The sequence below is a fragment of the Capsella rubella genome, unplaced genomic scaffold (assembly GCF_000375325.1).
Source record: "Capsella rubella cultivar Monte Gargano unplaced genomic scaffold, Caprub1_0 scaffold_6, whole genome shotgun sequence".
In the NCBI taxonomy this organism is placed as follows: Eukaryota; Viridiplantae; Streptophyta; class Magnoliopsida; order Brassicales; family Brassicaceae; genus Capsella; species Capsella rubella.
This window is the reverse complement of record NW_006238918.1, coordinates 14,726,169-14,742,178: the sequence shown is the minus strand read 5'-3', so window position 1 is coordinate 14,742,178 and position 16,010 is coordinate 14,726,169. Positions and strand designations below refer to the sequence as shown.

General features: G+C 33.1%; 4 protein-coding genes across 7 annotated transcripts; 1 reads left to right on the top strand and 3 right to left on the bottom strand.

The window, feature by feature from the left end:
- The first annotated feature begins 71 nt into the window (after positions 1–71).
- On the top strand, positions 72–2,144 carry LOC17883486 (UPF0051 protein ABCI8, chloroplastic). The gene is made up of 2 exons (XM_006287289.2): positions 72–1,609; positions 1,769–2,144. Exons 1-2 carry the CDS (start codon positions 158–160, stop codon positions 1,985–1,987), a joined length of 1,671 nt encoding a protein of 556 aa, XP_006287351.2. The 5' UTR covers positions 72–157; the 3' UTR covers positions 1,988–2,144.
- Positions 2,136–5,714, bottom strand: LOC17882025 (sugar transporter ERD6-like 15). Of its 3 annotated transcripts, XM_023780154.1 has the most exons (18): positions 5,504–5,714; positions 5,353–5,415; positions 5,167–5,256; positions 5,002–5,061; positions 4,773–4,838; positions 4,577–4,642; positions 4,320–4,395; positions 4,135–4,199; positions 3,960–4,052; positions 3,777–3,866; positions 3,611–3,695; positions 3,459–3,502; positions 3,309–3,371; positions 3,172–3,231; positions 3,027–3,080; positions 2,750–2,809; positions 2,527–2,641; positions 2,136–2,413 (listed from the first exon to the last, which is right to left on the bottom strand). In XM_023780154.1, the coding sequence occupies exons 1-18, from the start codon at positions 5,654–5,656 to the stop codon at positions 2,274–2,276; spliced, it is 1,443 nt and encodes a 480-aa protein (XP_023635922.1). In that variant the 5' UTR covers positions 5,657–5,714; the 3' UTR covers positions 2,136–2,273. The 3 variants fall into 3 exon arrangements, with proteins under 3 accessions (XP_023635922.1, XP_023635923.1, XP_023635924.1); XM_023780155.1 differs by lacking the exon at positions 5,002–5,061; XM_023780156.1 differs by lacking the exons at positions 5,002–5,061; positions 5,167–5,256; positions 5,353–5,415.
- A 335-nt stretch (positions 5,715–6,049) lies between these two features.
- On the bottom strand, positions 6,050–10,675 carry LOC17883628 (sugar transporter ERD6-like 14). 2 transcript variants are annotated; one of them, XM_006287571.2, is made up of 18 exons: positions 10,453–10,675; positions 10,308–10,370; positions 10,098–10,187; positions 9,952–10,011; positions 9,782–9,847; positions 9,343–9,408; positions 9,176–9,251; positions 9,000–9,064; positions 8,638–8,730; positions 7,542–7,631; positions 7,383–7,467; positions 7,242–7,285; positions 7,080–7,142; positions 6,935–6,994; positions 6,779–6,832; positions 6,646–6,705; positions 6,432–6,546; positions 6,050–6,313 (listed from the first exon to the last, which is right to left on the bottom strand). In XM_006287571.2, exons 1-18 carry the CDS (start codon positions 10,612–10,614, stop codon positions 6,177–6,179), a joined length of 1,449 nt encoding a protein of 482 aa, XP_006287633.1. In that variant the 5' UTR covers positions 10,615–10,675; the 3' UTR covers positions 6,050–6,176. The 2 variants fall into 2 exon arrangements, with proteins under 2 accessions (XP_006287633.1, XP_023637512.1); XM_023781744.1 differs by having other exon boundaries at positions 10,098–10,370.
- Positions 10,676–11,350: 675 nt separating this feature from the next.
- LOC17881293 (sugar transporter ERD6-like 14) lies at positions 11,351–14,800 on the bottom strand. Its single transcript, XM_006287595.2, has 18 exons — positions 14,618–14,800; positions 14,421–14,483; positions 14,213–14,302; positions 14,058–14,117; positions 13,852–13,917; positions 13,711–13,776; positions 13,564–13,639; positions 13,383–13,447; positions 13,164–13,256; positions 12,962–13,051; positions 12,765–12,849; positions 12,640–12,683; positions 12,454–12,516; positions 12,313–12,372; positions 12,150–12,203; positions 12,003–12,062; positions 11,795–11,909; positions 11,351–11,667 (listed from the first exon to the last, which is right to left on the bottom strand). Exons 1-18 carry the CDS (start codon positions 14,750–14,752, stop codon positions 11,525–11,527), a joined length of 1,428 nt encoding a protein of 475 aa, XP_006287657.1. The 5' UTR covers positions 14,753–14,800; the 3' UTR covers positions 11,351–11,524.
- Positions 14,801–16,010: the final 1,210 nt, after the last annotated feature.

Below are 16,010 nucleotides of genomic sequence, written 5' to 3'. Positions count from 1 at the left end.
ATAATTATTCATCTAAATAACAAAACCAAATTTCAATAAATATTAACATTTCATCTCTCATTTTTTCCTATCCTGCTTTTTTTTCCGACACACGACTCAAAAAAAAAAAACAATCGTGTTCTTCTTCTCTTTAGAGCCACATCAACAACCATCATCAATGGCGTCTCTGCTCGCAAACGGTATCTCCGGGTTTTCTCCACAACCCACTTCCGATTCCTCAAAATCACCAAAAGGGTTCCACCCAAAACCCGAATCTTTCAAGTTCCCATCTTCCAAAACCCTAAATCCGACGAGACCGCTTTTCAAAATCAGAGCCGATGTTGGAATCGACTCTCGTCCCATCGGAGCTGAGTCCGGTGCGGCTTCTTCAGCAACCGTTAGCTCAACGGATAAGCTTCAGCAGTATTTTCAGAATCTCGATTACGACAAGAAGTATGGATTCGTCGAAGATATCGATTCGTTCACGATCCCTAAAGGTTTGTCTGAAGAGACGATTCGATTGATTTCGAAATTGAAAGAGGAACCTGATTGGATGCTTGAGTTTAGGTTCAAAGCTTATGAGAAGTTTCTGAAGCTGGAAGAACCCAAATGGTCAGATAATAGGTATCCTTCGATTAATTTCCAGGATATGTGTTATTACTCTGCTCCTAAAAAGAAACCAACTTTGAATAGTTTAGATGAAGCTGATCCTCAGCTTCTTGAGTATTTCGATAAGTTAGGTGTTCCTTTGACTGAGCAGAAACGTTTGGCTAATGTTGCTGTTGATGCGGTTCTCGATAGTGTTTCTATAGCTACTACTCATAGGAAGACTCTTGAGAAGTCTGGTGTTATCTTCTGTTCCATCTCTGAAGCTATTAGGGAGTATCCGGATTTGATTAAGAAGTATTTGGGAAGAGTTGTGCCTAGTGATGATAATTACTACGCCGCTTTGAATTCTGCGGTTTTCAGCGATGGGTCTTTCTGTTATATACCCAAGAACACCAGATGCCCTATGCCTATTTCGACTTATTTCCGGATTAACGCCATGGAGACTGGTCAGTTCGAGAGGACTTTGATTGTTGCAGAGGAAGGGAGTTTTGTTGAGTATTTAGAAGGATGCACTGCTCCTTCTTATGACACGAATCAGCTTCACGCTGCTGTGGTTGAGCTTTATTGTGGGGAAGGAGCTGAGATTAAGTACTCTACTGTGCAGAATTGGTATGCTGGGGATGAACAAGGTAAAGGTGGGATTTACAATTTTGTCACAAAGCGTGGTCTTTGCGCTGGGGATCGTGCCAAGATCTCATGGACTCAGGTTGAGACTGGGTCGGCGATAACTTGGAAGTACCCGAGTGTCATTTTAGAAGGTGATGATTCGGTTGGCGAGTTTTACTCTGTCGCGTTGACTAACAACTATCAGCAAGCTGATACAGGGACCAAGATGATTCACAAAGGCAAAAACACAAAAAGTAGAATCATTTCAAAGGGAATTTCAGCTGGGCATTCAAGAAACTGCTACCGTGGACTTGTTCAGGTTCAGTCCAGAGCTGAGAATGCTAAAAACACTTCGACTTGTGACTCAATGCTTATCGGTGACAAAGCAGCTGCTAATACCTATCCTTACATCCAGGTAAATATGCCTATGATCTAATCTTTATTATAAGCTATAACAAAGCTGTAAACTTTTTTTCTGCCAGTTCTTGTTTGATTGCCAATAAGTGCAGCACATATAGTTATGATCTTAAAGCTGTAAACTTTATAATTGATGGTGTGTCTGAAACAATAACAGGTAAAGAATCCATCGGCGAAAGTAGAGCACGAAGCGAGTACCTCAAAGATTGGAGAAGACCAGCTTTTCTATTTCCAGCAGCGAGGAATCGATCATGAGAGAGCCTTAGCGGCGATGATCTCTGGATTCTGCAGAGATGTTTTCAACAAGCTTCCTGATGAATTTGGAGCCGAAGTTAACCAACTTATGAGCATCAAGCTTGAAGGATCAGTGGGTTAAAAAGACAAATCTCACATTTACAGAACAGTAAAGAAAAGAAAAACAGAGTCTTTGTGCTTCTCAATAAAAGCTTTATTTTCTAGTTTCAGTCTGTAAAACTTTGTATTATGTTAATGTTTTGATAGTTTCATGTGAATCGTGTGAAAGGTGTTGTTAATATTGTTGTTAATACTAAAACTCTTGCAAAAAACATGAAAACAGTAGTACTGTATTTACAGAACTGATATTTGTAATAAACTTTTTTTTGTTTACATACTTCTTTCTTCTAATACGGTTTCAGTGAATTTTAGAATATTGTGGAATCTTCAGGAGGATCTGTGAAAAGAGATTGAATCTCTTCTAGTGATTTGCCTTTGGTCTCTGGAACAAGCTTGGCTATGAACACAAACCCAAGACCAGTCACTGTGGCAAACATCAGAAATGTTCCTGCAATAAAACTTTCTAAGTTAGTTAACAACAACTTTGATTTCAAAAATTCAGAAATTGTCAAAAGATCATGTTTATGTCACAACTTGAAGTAAAACTAAATATATATAGACCTGTGGAACTCCATTGGAGCAAGAAACTGAAGGAATAAGCAACGAGCCATGAGCTTATAGAGCTAACCAAGTTACACATTGTTCCAGCTGCTCCCTTCACATCTACTGGATAAATCTAGTGAAGAAAAATTAAAACATTAATAATATAATGTATTTAACAGTTTTCTTAGATATCCATGATTCAACTTCATATCTAGATTTTTATTATTATTATTGTATTTACCTCTGATGCTATGATCCATGGTATTGTTCCCATACCTGATCCGTATGATGCAAAATACACCTAATAAAATAAACACCCAAATATACATTTGTAATTACTGGAGATTACGAATATTCTTTAAAATTTTATATCAAATCAGAGAATTGCTCTAGGTTTTTATAACTAGATTTTTTTTAAATGCAATCTATAACTCTAAACCTTAAACAGTAACCTAGTTTTTTTTAACTTCTTTTAAAATTCATCTAATTTTAGATTTATTTCTCAACTTTTTAATTACCATAACACTAGTGAGAGCCAAGACAGGTGTTCCTGTCTCCCAGCAATGATTCTCCTGCAGAAGGAAATAACCGGACATATTTTACGGTCCGGTTTTAAACCAAGTTCCAATTTTAGTAGAGAAGATGGAATAGTATAAGCATTGCCTTCAAGAAGAATGAAATGGCTGTGGCAAGACAACCCAAGAACATTCCAGCTTGAGAAACCTACACAATAATCATGCACTCCTTAATTAGTGTACGTCTATCGATTTCGGGGTACGAGTTATAGAATTTTGTTTCACCAATAGGAGTGTACGTCTTCCTGATACATCAACAAGCACTGTACCTAAAATACCTCCAAACATCTACAAGGATGTGCTTTAAAACTATTAGTAAAAAAGTGAATGAAATCTTTTATCAAAAATGATATGTAATCCATATCTTAGTATAACCTGAACAACTGATGTCGATATGAATCCAAAATGACTCGAGACACCTAGATCATCATCGGATGATAATTAAGGACCATTTGATGAAGCTATCCACCCTTATGGTAAATAAAAGCAAGATGATCCATTGAAGAAGAAGAAGGGTCATTCATTACCAGTAGAGGTGAATATGGAGTCAGTGTAAAAAGAATAACCATTAAGACCACCAAGCTGAGGCAAAGCTATAAGAACAACTCCAATCTGTATAAAACCAAGAAATTAAAATGTAAAAAAAAACAAAAATGCTTTTGAATTGTTTTAACCTTATGGAGAGTTACTTACAGTAAGTGAGAAAGCATATTTACGCTGAAATAGCTTGAAGAAACCACCATCATCCACGTCTTGTTGTTGTTTAACATGTTCTGTATATTCCTGATCATCATCAAATTGTTAGGAAATTTATGTAATAAAAACAAATATATTATTATATGTAGATCATATTAATATGGATTTAGATCCTTATACTAATATTTCTGCTGCTTCATCTGATACATCAGATGTTGCTCCTCGAAGGCTTAACAAAACCGCCTTAACCTCCCATTCCCTTCCAACTTTAGCCTAAAAATCGAATTAGTTTTATTTGATCTAAGATTTAATTAGGTTTAATTAATACACAAACATATAGTAACCAAATGCTTACTAGCCATCTAGGAGACTCGGGGATGAAGAAAAGAAGAGGCAGAACCATTAGAGAAGGTATAGATCCTATATCCAAACACACAACACAAAAGTAAGATTAGTACATTTTCTTTGTTCTTTGGATAAAATGAGGATGCTACGTTTTGTGCATTTTCAATAAGTATGATCATCTTTCTTTTTGCACACCTAGAATAGCTAGATCGCGCCAAGCAACTACTGTTCCGAGTACGTAAAAGACCGATATACCAACTCCCGCGAATAACTGTAGAAACATCCAAAGACTTGTATCGTAAAAACATATATATTACATTTTCATACAGTTTTCAAGATGACCAACATTATTAGTGGGATCTTAACATATAAGATAGGAACTTAACAAATCTTAGCTTAAGATACTTGTTAAGATCCCACCAATAATGTTGCCCTTAGTCTTCTTAATTAACCTGAGCCAAGGAAGAAACAGCTCCTCGCAAGTTTCTTGGTGCTATTTCGGTGATGTAAACCGGTCCCTGTAATTTGTTACAACAAAAAAAAAAACACTCAATTCTCAATACCAAAATATTTAATCACGTTTTCAAAAACTCTCAAAGTTGATAAAACATTTTGAATCGAAATGCTCAATCAAAAACTGATTAGTACCAAATATGCGCTAATTCCGATCGAGATCCCTTGCAATAACCTTCCAAGATCGAGCAACCAAACACCCTTTGGTTCAAACAATTAAAGAACAAATAAAAACAATAAGATACAAATATGGATATTTAATTAGTTTCCAATATGGATCACTAATTAAGGAGTTAGAGAGTACAAATTTATCGACTTAGACGACGACATTCCAATATAGAAAGAAGTTGGAAAATTTGCAAACCTTGGCCATTGCAATAGCAAACCAGCCGATTATGAAGAGGATGTTAGTGATCAATATTGTCTGATTTCAAATAGAATCACTCAAAAGATTTATTAATATAACCATATTACTTTTAACTTAATATTAATTGAGAACTAATCATTTTTCACTAGAAACTAAACTTACGTAGACACGACCAACCAAATCTGTTAACTTCCCACAGATTAATGCTCCAAGGATTAACCCTACCGTCAGTATCGATCCAAATAGTGAATACTGAGGAATTACAAATGATAATTGATATATAATTAGCTGAAACAGGATCGAACCAGCCACACAGAACCGGAATAAACCAAATTAGAACTAACTTACATCAGCTATGGATAGATTCAAGTCTTTCATGATACTTGACTGTGTAGGAGCCGAGTATCCGATCTTTTTGATAAACAAAGTTGGTTAACTCACACTAAACATGCATGCATGAATCCTTTGAATGATAAAAACATGGAATTAAGAAACTCACAGTGCATCCAAAGGCAAAGGCGCCGCAAGAACCGACAATGAAAGCAAGAACAAAAGGTTTTGTGGAGGCATTTGATATTTCAGACAGAAGTGAAGAAGATAATGATGATCTATTAGGAGATGAAGCTAATAATAAACCTTCTTCTTCTGCCATTTTCTTCGAGATCAAGATTTTGCTTTAGTTACATTATTTTCTTGATTTTTTTTTTTTGTATTCCTTGAGAATTTTGTAATTGAATATTAAACCTTTTTTTGTTTTTGTTTTTGTTTATGAGTTTGTAAAACTAGTAGGATCGTTAGTCTCGTGGAGCAAGAAATGCGGAACTGAAAACGAAAAACACAAATTGTGTTTTGGTTTTGTTTCTTTCCATGCGCATAGAATTTTTAAAAACAAAATTATAAAAATATTAGCATGGGTAATTACAACACCATAAAATAATTAGCCAACAACATTGAAAATTCACTTTAGATCGCTCAAGTTTGTTACCAACTTCTTCTGAAAATGCGCTTAGGTATACATGTGTATTAGACATGTGTAGCCAACCTCTCAATTAAAAAATTTCATACTATTTAAGTTGCGGTTTGATATATAGTTGATTGGAAACAAAGCATTAAAATTTATATACCTATTTATTAAAATAGGTATTTATGAAAATATAATTTCTGAGGTTTGCTTATTTTATTTCTTCAGGAGGAGGATCAGTGAAAAGAGATTGAATCTCTTCTAGAGATTTGCCTTTGGTCTCCGGAACAAATTTGGCAGTGAACACAAATCCAATGCACATCGCTGTGGCAAACATCAGAAATGTTCCTGCAATGTATAATTTTATATTATTCCCAGTTCATCATCAAGAAGATCGATTATTTTAGATAGTGATAACAATATTTTTCGTGTGTATAATATAAATATTAAAGACTAGCTTATTTACCAGTGGAACTCCACAGAATCAAGAAGTTGAAGGAGTAAGAAACGAGCCATGAGCTTATGGAGCAGACCAAGTTACAAACTGTCCCTGCTGCTCCCTTCACGTCTACTGGATAAATCTAAAGAAAATCATGCAAATAAAAATATATCATATGAAATTATAAATTTACAATGAATTAGACATTTCTATTTCTATGGTTTATTTTTGCTTAATTTACCTCTGATGCTATGATCCATGGTATCGGTCCCATGCCTAATCCGTATGATCCAAAATACACCTAATGTAATAAAATTAAATACCATTTTTAGTTTGGCATTGTTGATAATTTTTTTTTTTTTTTGGTTAATTACCATAACACTAATGAGAGACAATGTTGGTGTTCCTGTTTCCCAGAAATTGTTTTTCTGTAGAACACGAAAACAAAAAAAAATATTACAATCCGGCTTTTTCACAATTGAGACCGAACCAATAGTTTAATATAAGTAGATAGATTAGTGTAGGCATGCCTGCAAGAAGAATGAAATGGCTGTTGCAAGGCAACCAAAGAACATTCCAGCTTGAGAAACCTAGAATCACTCCAAAACAAAACAAAAAATCCTATCGATTTGGTTACTTAAACATTAGGCTTTTGAGTTTTAAACTTTGTGTTACCAGTACGAGAGAACGTCTTCCAGATATATCTACAAGCACAACACCTAAAACCCCTCCAGACATCTACACGAATGATCGGTAAACAAATGTATCCGGGTGTTACGCGAAAAGAGAAAACGTATGACACTTATATATATATAGTCATGCTTATAGTAGTAAAACCTGAACAATAGATGTCAATATGAATCCAACGTCACTTGATACACCTGTTAGTCAGATAATATTTATTGACCATTCGATGAATTAGCAAGATGGATCGGAAGAAGAAGAAGGAGAATTGAATAACGAGGTTTCATTATTTACCGGTTGAGGTGAAAATGGTATCAGTGTAAAAAGAATAACCATTAAGACCTCCAAACTGAGGTACAGATATAAGAACAGCTCCAATCTGTGCAGCACAAATGGGTTCAATCATCTAATCAAGGCAATAATAATTTCAGTCCTTTTTGAAGGGTTACTTACAGTAAGTGGCAACACGTATTTTCGCTGGAACAACTTGAAGAAACCATGGCCATCGACGCCTTCTTGTTCCTCAACATGTTGTGTATATTCCTGATTATATATCATCCAAAATGTTGGGAGATCATCAATGCAATATATATGGAAAAAAAAAGATAGCCACCTACACAAACTATAACAGAATACATGACTAAACATCTGAATTATAGAATTGTATCTAAACGAACTATATGTATTGCATGCCCACATATATCAACTATATGCCGACATGTGGTCAACATCACAATCATTTTGTTCCGGTACACCGTTCGGCGGAATCTGGCGTTGACCACCGTAGACCGGTAAATATATAATCTTTAGAAAAAGAGAAATTATTTTATTTTATTTACAAAACTGATTTTATAATATTAAATAATAATTTCTAAATTATAAAAACTAAACCTTTCTCCTAAAAACTATACCCTAAATATAAATAGTCAACCCAAACTTAAATAAAATTTCTATACTTTCAAAAATAAATTTTTTATGTGGTATTTTGGGAAAACAAATTTTGTGGTATTTTTGAAATTAAAAAAAAAAAAAAATTTGGCATTTTTAGAAATTAACTATAAATGTGGGTATAATGTATTTTCTCTAAAAAATTTCGGTTTAGGTAAAAATTTTAATATCTTCCTAAAATATAATTTATTGATTATTTTTAAAAAAAAAATTAACTAATTATTAGAACAAAATGCATTAGAATGTGTTTTGTTATTATATAATACTAAAGAAATTAAATAGAATATTTTTCTTTTATATTTTGAAAATTTAAAAATTAAACAAATTTTTTTTTTGAATATAGTTTTGGTATTGCCGGTCTACGGTGGTCAATGTCGGATTCTGATGAACAGTATACCGGAATTAAATGATCATGATGTTGACTACATGTCGAGATATAGTTGATATATGTAGGGATTCAATACATATAATTCGTGTAGTTAGCTATACATTTCTATAGTTCAGATGTGTAATCATGTATTCTGTTATATATTTAGTGTAGGTCACTATCTTTTTTCTATATATAACTATTCAATGCATATATATATATATATATTCTTACTAATATATGTGCTGTTTCATCCGATACATCAGTTTTTGCTCCTCTCAGGGATAACAAGACTGCCTCAACCTCCTTTCCCCTTCCGACTTTAGCCTACAAACAGATTTTATCAATGAAACTTAAACATGTGTTGGAGACGAAACCTATGGTATTTTTTTAAATCATATTTAATGTGGTGGAGACGAAAGGAAGAAATCATTAATGCTAAATAAATAGGATCTAATTTTGAAAGGCAATATATATTATGATTACGAAGTTATATAATAAGGGACAATGAAATCACATTCCCATGAAACGTAAGCGTAAAAGCATTATATATGTATTTTGACGAAACAAGTAAAATGCAAACAAGTGATGCTTACTAGCCATCTAGGAGATTCCGGGACGAAGAAAAGAAGAGGCAGAACCACTAGAGAAGGTATAAATCCTGTCAAAACGGGCAAAACACAAAATCATTAGTACAATAAATTTTCCTTTCGAATAAAACAAGAACGTTCGATATGTATTATGAACCAATCTCCTAATTTAATTTACATACCCAAAATGGCTAAACTGCGCCACTCAACGAATGTTCCAAGTGCATAAAAGACCGATATACCAACACCGATGAATAACTGTAGGACATTAGAAACTTGTATATATATTAGAAAATGTACATTTTTCATAATATAGGGGTTTTAAGGATTTTGGTTATCTTGATTTTACTTGCACAAAAGAAGATGCAGCTCCTCGCAAGTTTTTAGGTGCTATCTCGCTAACGTATATAGGCCCCTGTGATTAATCATTATTCAAGATTATATGCTCTTTACAATACAAAACAAAATCATGTCAAAAATATTACCCAAATTATCCAATTTGAAATCTCATTTTTCAATAAATCCAAATATCAACGTTAAAACATTTTGAGGTTACCAAATGTAATCACATCTATAGTTAAAAACGAACATTTACAAGCAAAACGTGTTGAAAATATTCCTCAATTTACATTTTGTGGTACGTAACGCAACGTACGCATACGTTTAGCTAGATAGATTCTCTTGAAACTAATTAAACTTGTTTCTTAAATAGAGTAATTTCTCTTGATTGAATTAAACACCTCTAGGGGTTTTAAATCATTCATATATCATGATTCATGGGTACGTACCAAATATGAGTTGATTCCTCCCGCAAACCCTTGCAATAACCTTCCAACATCGAGCAGCCAAACATCCTAAATTTGTAACCAATAACAAATAAACATTGTAACAAAACAGCGTACTAAATTACTAACTGAAACATGACATAAACTAAGGAAACTCTCAGAAAATCGCAAACCTCGGCAAATGCAATAGCGAGCCAGCCGATTATGAAGAGGATGTTAGTGATCCATATTGTCTGGTTCAACAAAAGAATCACACACAATATTTATTGTAACCATAACTTTTTTGACATTAGTCATTGTTTTTTTACTAGAAACTTACGTAGACACGACCAACCAAATCTGTCAACTTCCCACAAACTAATGCTCCAAGGATTAACCCCACCGTCAATATCGATCCAAAAAATGAAAACTGAGGGAAAGCGAGAAAAAAAAAAAAAGCAATTAATTGTATCAAAAACAAATCCGATCGAACCGGAATAAACCGAAAGAAAGAGAAGAAGAAGAAAAAAACACTAATAGTAGAACTTGCGTCAGCTATGGATAGATTCAAGTCTTTTACGATACTTGACTGTGTAGGAGCCGTATATCCAACCTGAAGAAAAATATTTATATATATTTGGTTGGTGAGAAATTAAAATTGAAAGAAAAAAAAAAACAAAAGTTTAGAAACTCACAGCGCAACCATTGTTGAAGGCACCACAAGAAGCAGCAGTGAAAGCAAGAACAAAAGGTAGAGTGGAAGCATTTGATATTTCAGACAGAAGTGAAGAGAATTTATTAGGACAACCATTTGATAAGTCTTCTGTACGAGATTGTAATAAAGATTCTTCCGCCATTTTTAGAATCTGAGGTTGTAAATATCAAAGTGTTACACACAAAAAAAAAAGAAAAAGAAGCAATTTCATATACTTGTTTTCTGGCAATTATTATTATACGGTAGATAAGATATATTTTTTTTTTAACATTATTTTCAAAAAAAAAGAAAGAAGAGATAAATAATCTTGGAAAAATGCTCAAACTTTTTTTTTTTTGAGTTTTGGTCTCCTGAAGTAATATTAGCAGAACTGAAAAGATTGTGTTTCTCCTTATTACTATACTTTGGTAGTGTTTGGTTACTAGTTTTGTAGGCTCAGTACGAAATGATGACATCTTGTAACCAAAGTGGAGAGACTGGGGCACACAAGACACAGCAAAACAAAAAATAATGAATGGCCAACAATTTTCATCCTCACGTTCCAACTACCACCATCTCCTCAAATCTTCTACAAATAATGTTACAGCGACTACGATTTTAAAAAACGTGGAATATTGTTCGTTTAGTAGTCGCGAAACTGAAACGGAGGCGCAAGAACCGACAATGAAACCAAGAACAAAATGTCTTTTCGAGGCATTTGATATTTTGATATTTCATACAAAAGTGATGAAGATAAATAGATAATGATATACTAGAAGCTGAAGCTGATAACTATATAACTATATAACTCTTAATTTTAATATATTATCGTTTTATTCTTAAACAAAACTTTATAATTAAATTTTATACTGGCATAAATTTATGATAAAAGTTTAAAATATAACAAGAACATATATTAATGATGATGTTTAAACAGACCTGTACGTACATAAAGCCTTAAATTTTATGGACCTATTTAGAAAATAGGTATTTATGTGCACATGGACCAATGGTAAAATATAAAATGAAAATATAACTCTGATCGGTTTATGTGTATGTTTATTGTTTATTTCTTAGAAAACATTAGAATCTTCAGGAGGAGGATCAGTGAAAAGGGATTGAATCTCTTCTAAAGATTTGCCTTTGGTCTCTGGAACAAGCTTGGCTGTGAACACCAATCCAATGCACATCACTATGGCAAATATCACAAATGTTCCTGCAATAGTTTTATATTTTCCCCAGTTCATCAAGAAGATTAATTATTCTAGATAGTGATAACATTTTTTGTGTGTATAATATAGATATTAAAGAAGAAAAAAATATTTAAAGATTAATTTATTTACCAGTGGAACTCCACAGAAGCAAGAAGTTGAAGGAGTAAGAAACGAGCCATGAGCTTATAGAGCTAACCAAGTTACAAATTGTCCCCGCTGCTCCCTTCACATCTACCGGATAAATCTAAAATAATTCATGAAAACAAAACAGATAAATTATATAAGTTTATGATGAAATTAAACATTTTTGTATCTATGATTTACTTTGCTTAATTACCTCTGATGCTATGATCCATGGTATCGGTCCCATGCCTAATCCGTATGATCCAAAATACACCTAATTTAATAAAATTAAATACTCAAAAAGATCAATTTTAGTTTGATAATTTTTCTAAATAAATTTATTTATTTTGTTGTTAATTACCATAACACTAATAAGAGCCAATATTGGTGTTCCAGTTCCCCAGCAATTGTTTTTCTGTAGAGTAAGGAAAAAAAATATATATATATATATAACAATCCTGTTTTTTAAAATTGAAATCGAACCACCGGTTTAGTATAGTAGATATAGATTAGTGTAGCCATGCCTGCAAGAAGAATGAAATGGCTGTTGCAAGACAACCCAAGAACATTCCAGCTTGAGAAACCTACAAGAACTCAAATAATTTCTTCTTAACACCTTTCGGTTTTCACTTGATTTCAGATTTTGAGATTTAAAGTTTATTTACTAGTAGGAGAGAACGTCTTCCGGATATATCCACAAGCAGAACACCTAAAACGCCTCCAGACATCTACAAAAAAATGTGTGTTAAAATGAAACGTTAAAAAAGAATGATAATTCGAGTGTTAGACGTAAAAGAACACCTTATGAACTATAGTCATTATTATAGTTTCAAATCTTAAGTCAGTAAAACCTGAACAATAGACGTCAATATGAATCCAACGTCACTTGATACACCTGTTCATATTAGATAGTTCTTTGACCTTTTGATCTAGGCATGTAGCAAGATCGAAAAAGAAGAACTGAGGTTTTATTTACCGGTAGAGGTGAAAATGGAGTCAGTGAAAAAGGTATAACCATTAAGACCTCCAAGCTGAGGTAGAGATATAAGACCAACTCCAATCTATGTAAAATTTAAACCAATATTGGTCATATATATAATTAAGAAAATGCAAAAAAAAAAACTATAACATTTCAGTAAAATTTTTGTTTTCTTTCTTTGAAGAGTTACTTACCGTAAGTGGTAACGCGTATTTTCGATGAAACAGCTTGAAGAGACCATGGCCATGGACGTCTTGTTGTTGTTTCACATGTTGTGTATATTCCTAATGATCATCAAAATGTTAGGAAATCAATGTAAAAAGAAAAAAATTAACTTTATAGATCATATATACACTATATGGTTATTTCAATGCATATAAATTCAAATATTCTTACTAATATCTCTGCTGCTTCATCTGATACATCAGATTTTGCTCCTCGCAAGGTTAGCAAAACCGCCTCAACCTCCTTTTCCCTCCCTACTTTAGCCTACCAAAAAAACAAACATCTTAGTTCATTTGATAGGTTTAAGTACATATGTTTGGATTTATCATTTCCAAAAACAAATTTGATAGAAACATAAACGCTAACATATATTATAACTAAAATGCTTACTAGCCATCTAGGAGATTCGGGGATGAAGAAAAGAAGAGGCAGAACCATTAATGAAGGTATAGATCCTATCCAAAGACAGAACACAAAAAAACCATTAGTAACAACATCTTTTCTTTTGGACAAAAGTGAGGATACTTCGTTTTGTGCATTCAGTAAGTGTATGATCATCTTTTTGGCATACCTAAAATAGCTAAATTGCGCCAAGCAACTACTGTTCCGAGTACATAAACGACCGATATACCAACTCCCGCGAATAACTGTAGAAACATTCAAGACTGATATTACATTTTCATATATTTTTTCAAGATTTTGGTTCTCTTAATTTCACCTGCACTAAGGAAGAAGCAGCTCCTCGCAAGTTTCTTGGTGCTATCTCGCTGATGTAAATTGGTCCCTGTGATTTGATGATATTATCAGATATTTTGTTTTCTTTATTAACCTACATCTCTAATTTTGTATACATTCATACCAAATATGAGCTAATTCCGACCGAGATCCCTTGCAATAACCTTCCAAGATCGAGTAGCCAAACATCCTTGTAACAAAAACAGTTACTGATAAAAAAATGATCGCAAAGCATATTTTGAGGGAACTAAAACCATTCATCGAGTTGAACAACAACATTTCATTACTAAAACATAAAATATTTTAAAGAAAACTAAGAAAATCGCAAACCTTGGCAAATGCAATAGCTAACCAGCCGATCATAACGAGGATGTTTGTTATCCATATTGTCTAGTTCCACAAGTAAAAAAAAAGATAAATTTAAAATAACTAAATTTGTGAACTGAGAACTATTTTGTTCTTTAGTAAGAAGTTAGAAAACTTACGTAGACACGACCAACCAAATCTGTTAATTTGCCACAGATCAATGCTCCAAGGATTAGTCCAACGTTCAATATCGATCCAAAGAGTGAAAACTGAGAAGAAGAAGAAAAAGATTGAATACATTAGCTGAACCAAAACCAAATCCAACCTAACCAGAAGCAAATAAACCGAGATAAACCGAAAGAGAAAGACTTTAATCGAAACACTTGCATCAGCTATGGATAGATTCAAGTCTTTCATGATACTTGACTGTGTAGGAGCTGTATATCCAACCTGTTGGAAATTAAAATTTATTTGGTTGATTACAATAATGCATGAACCCAATTTATGACATCAATCTGAAAAATTATAATAAAACTAAGTATTTAAAAAACTAAAAGAAAAAAATGGAGTATTTAGGAACTCACAATGCAACCAAAGGTGAAAGCGCCACAAGAACCAACAGTGAAGGCAAGAAGAAAAGGTCTCGTAGAGGCATTTGATATCTCAGAGAGAAGTGAAGAAGATTTACTTGGAGAAGCTAATAAACTTTCTTCAGCCATTTTTAGTATCTGAAATTTAGACCAATGCTTTAGGTTGGAGAACCAACCATAAAAGAAAGAAATGGGTAACGAACGTTCTTGCTCTTCTTGTAACCAAAACGGGGACAATAAAACAAAATACATAAATAGTCGTTGTTTTGTCTTTTTCTTTTTCTAAAATCCACCAACCAACCACCACAATGCAGAGGCCAGCCAACCCCCACATTTATATTTTCTTTGGGCTCACCGCATTCAACATTTGTTTTATGGGCCTTATGATCCAATCAATAAACTTGCGAATTCAAAATATCATAATAACAAATTGGGAAGGATGATGTGTTGTTGCTAGTGAGACTTGCTTCTCAAGTTTCACATGTACGTATGCTCTCGACAAATTTGATGATTCACATGTCTTTCTAGTACTTCTACTTTCTTGCTATATCCTTCATTGCACTTCCATTTGCATCCTCGATCATCACCATCCATAGTTACTATTTGTATATTTGAATGAATATAGTTAGGATTTGGTATTGAAACTTTGAAAGCACATATATACTCGTTCATAATGCGACCAACGATCAGCAAGACTAGTCGAGAGTACAACATTTCGTCGAGAAGATCCCAACATGGAAGCTGCATGCATGATGTTAATTAAAATGTATTCATGGCGCAATCACATATTGATCTATTATTTGCTAGTATTATTCTCGGTCCACATATACACTCTTAATTAGAGGGCTGATGAATTATATAGGGACTATAGTTTTCTGGAACACACTTAGCTATTTACTAAGAATCATTCTCTTAATTTTTGTTTTTTATATAATTATTTTTGAAACCTTTCTAATTCATCTATTTTATTTTATTTACTTTTTGTTGTTTGTTTTGGTTGGAAAAATAATAAAAGGTGATAATAGATAAAAGAAAAGGATATGTAAGTTTTTTTGACAAAATTTCATAAAATGTGATTTATGGTAACTACAGAAAGATTAGAAAAATAAGGTTTCCCTATTTTTTTATATAATCATGAATGTCTATCTAACTGGATTTTTATCAAAACCAAAAACTTGCACAATAATCTACACCCAATCAAGGCCCATGATAGACAAAAAAGGGTTTTCTACTAAATCATAACCAAATCATATTATTTATCTCGGTTTGGTTTAGATTGGTTTATTAGGTTATGTTTTTTTTGCCCTACATAGGAGACCATATATATTCTCTAAATTCAACTCTTCTTCGTCCTCTATCGCCGACAAGCTTACTCCAACACTCCTTC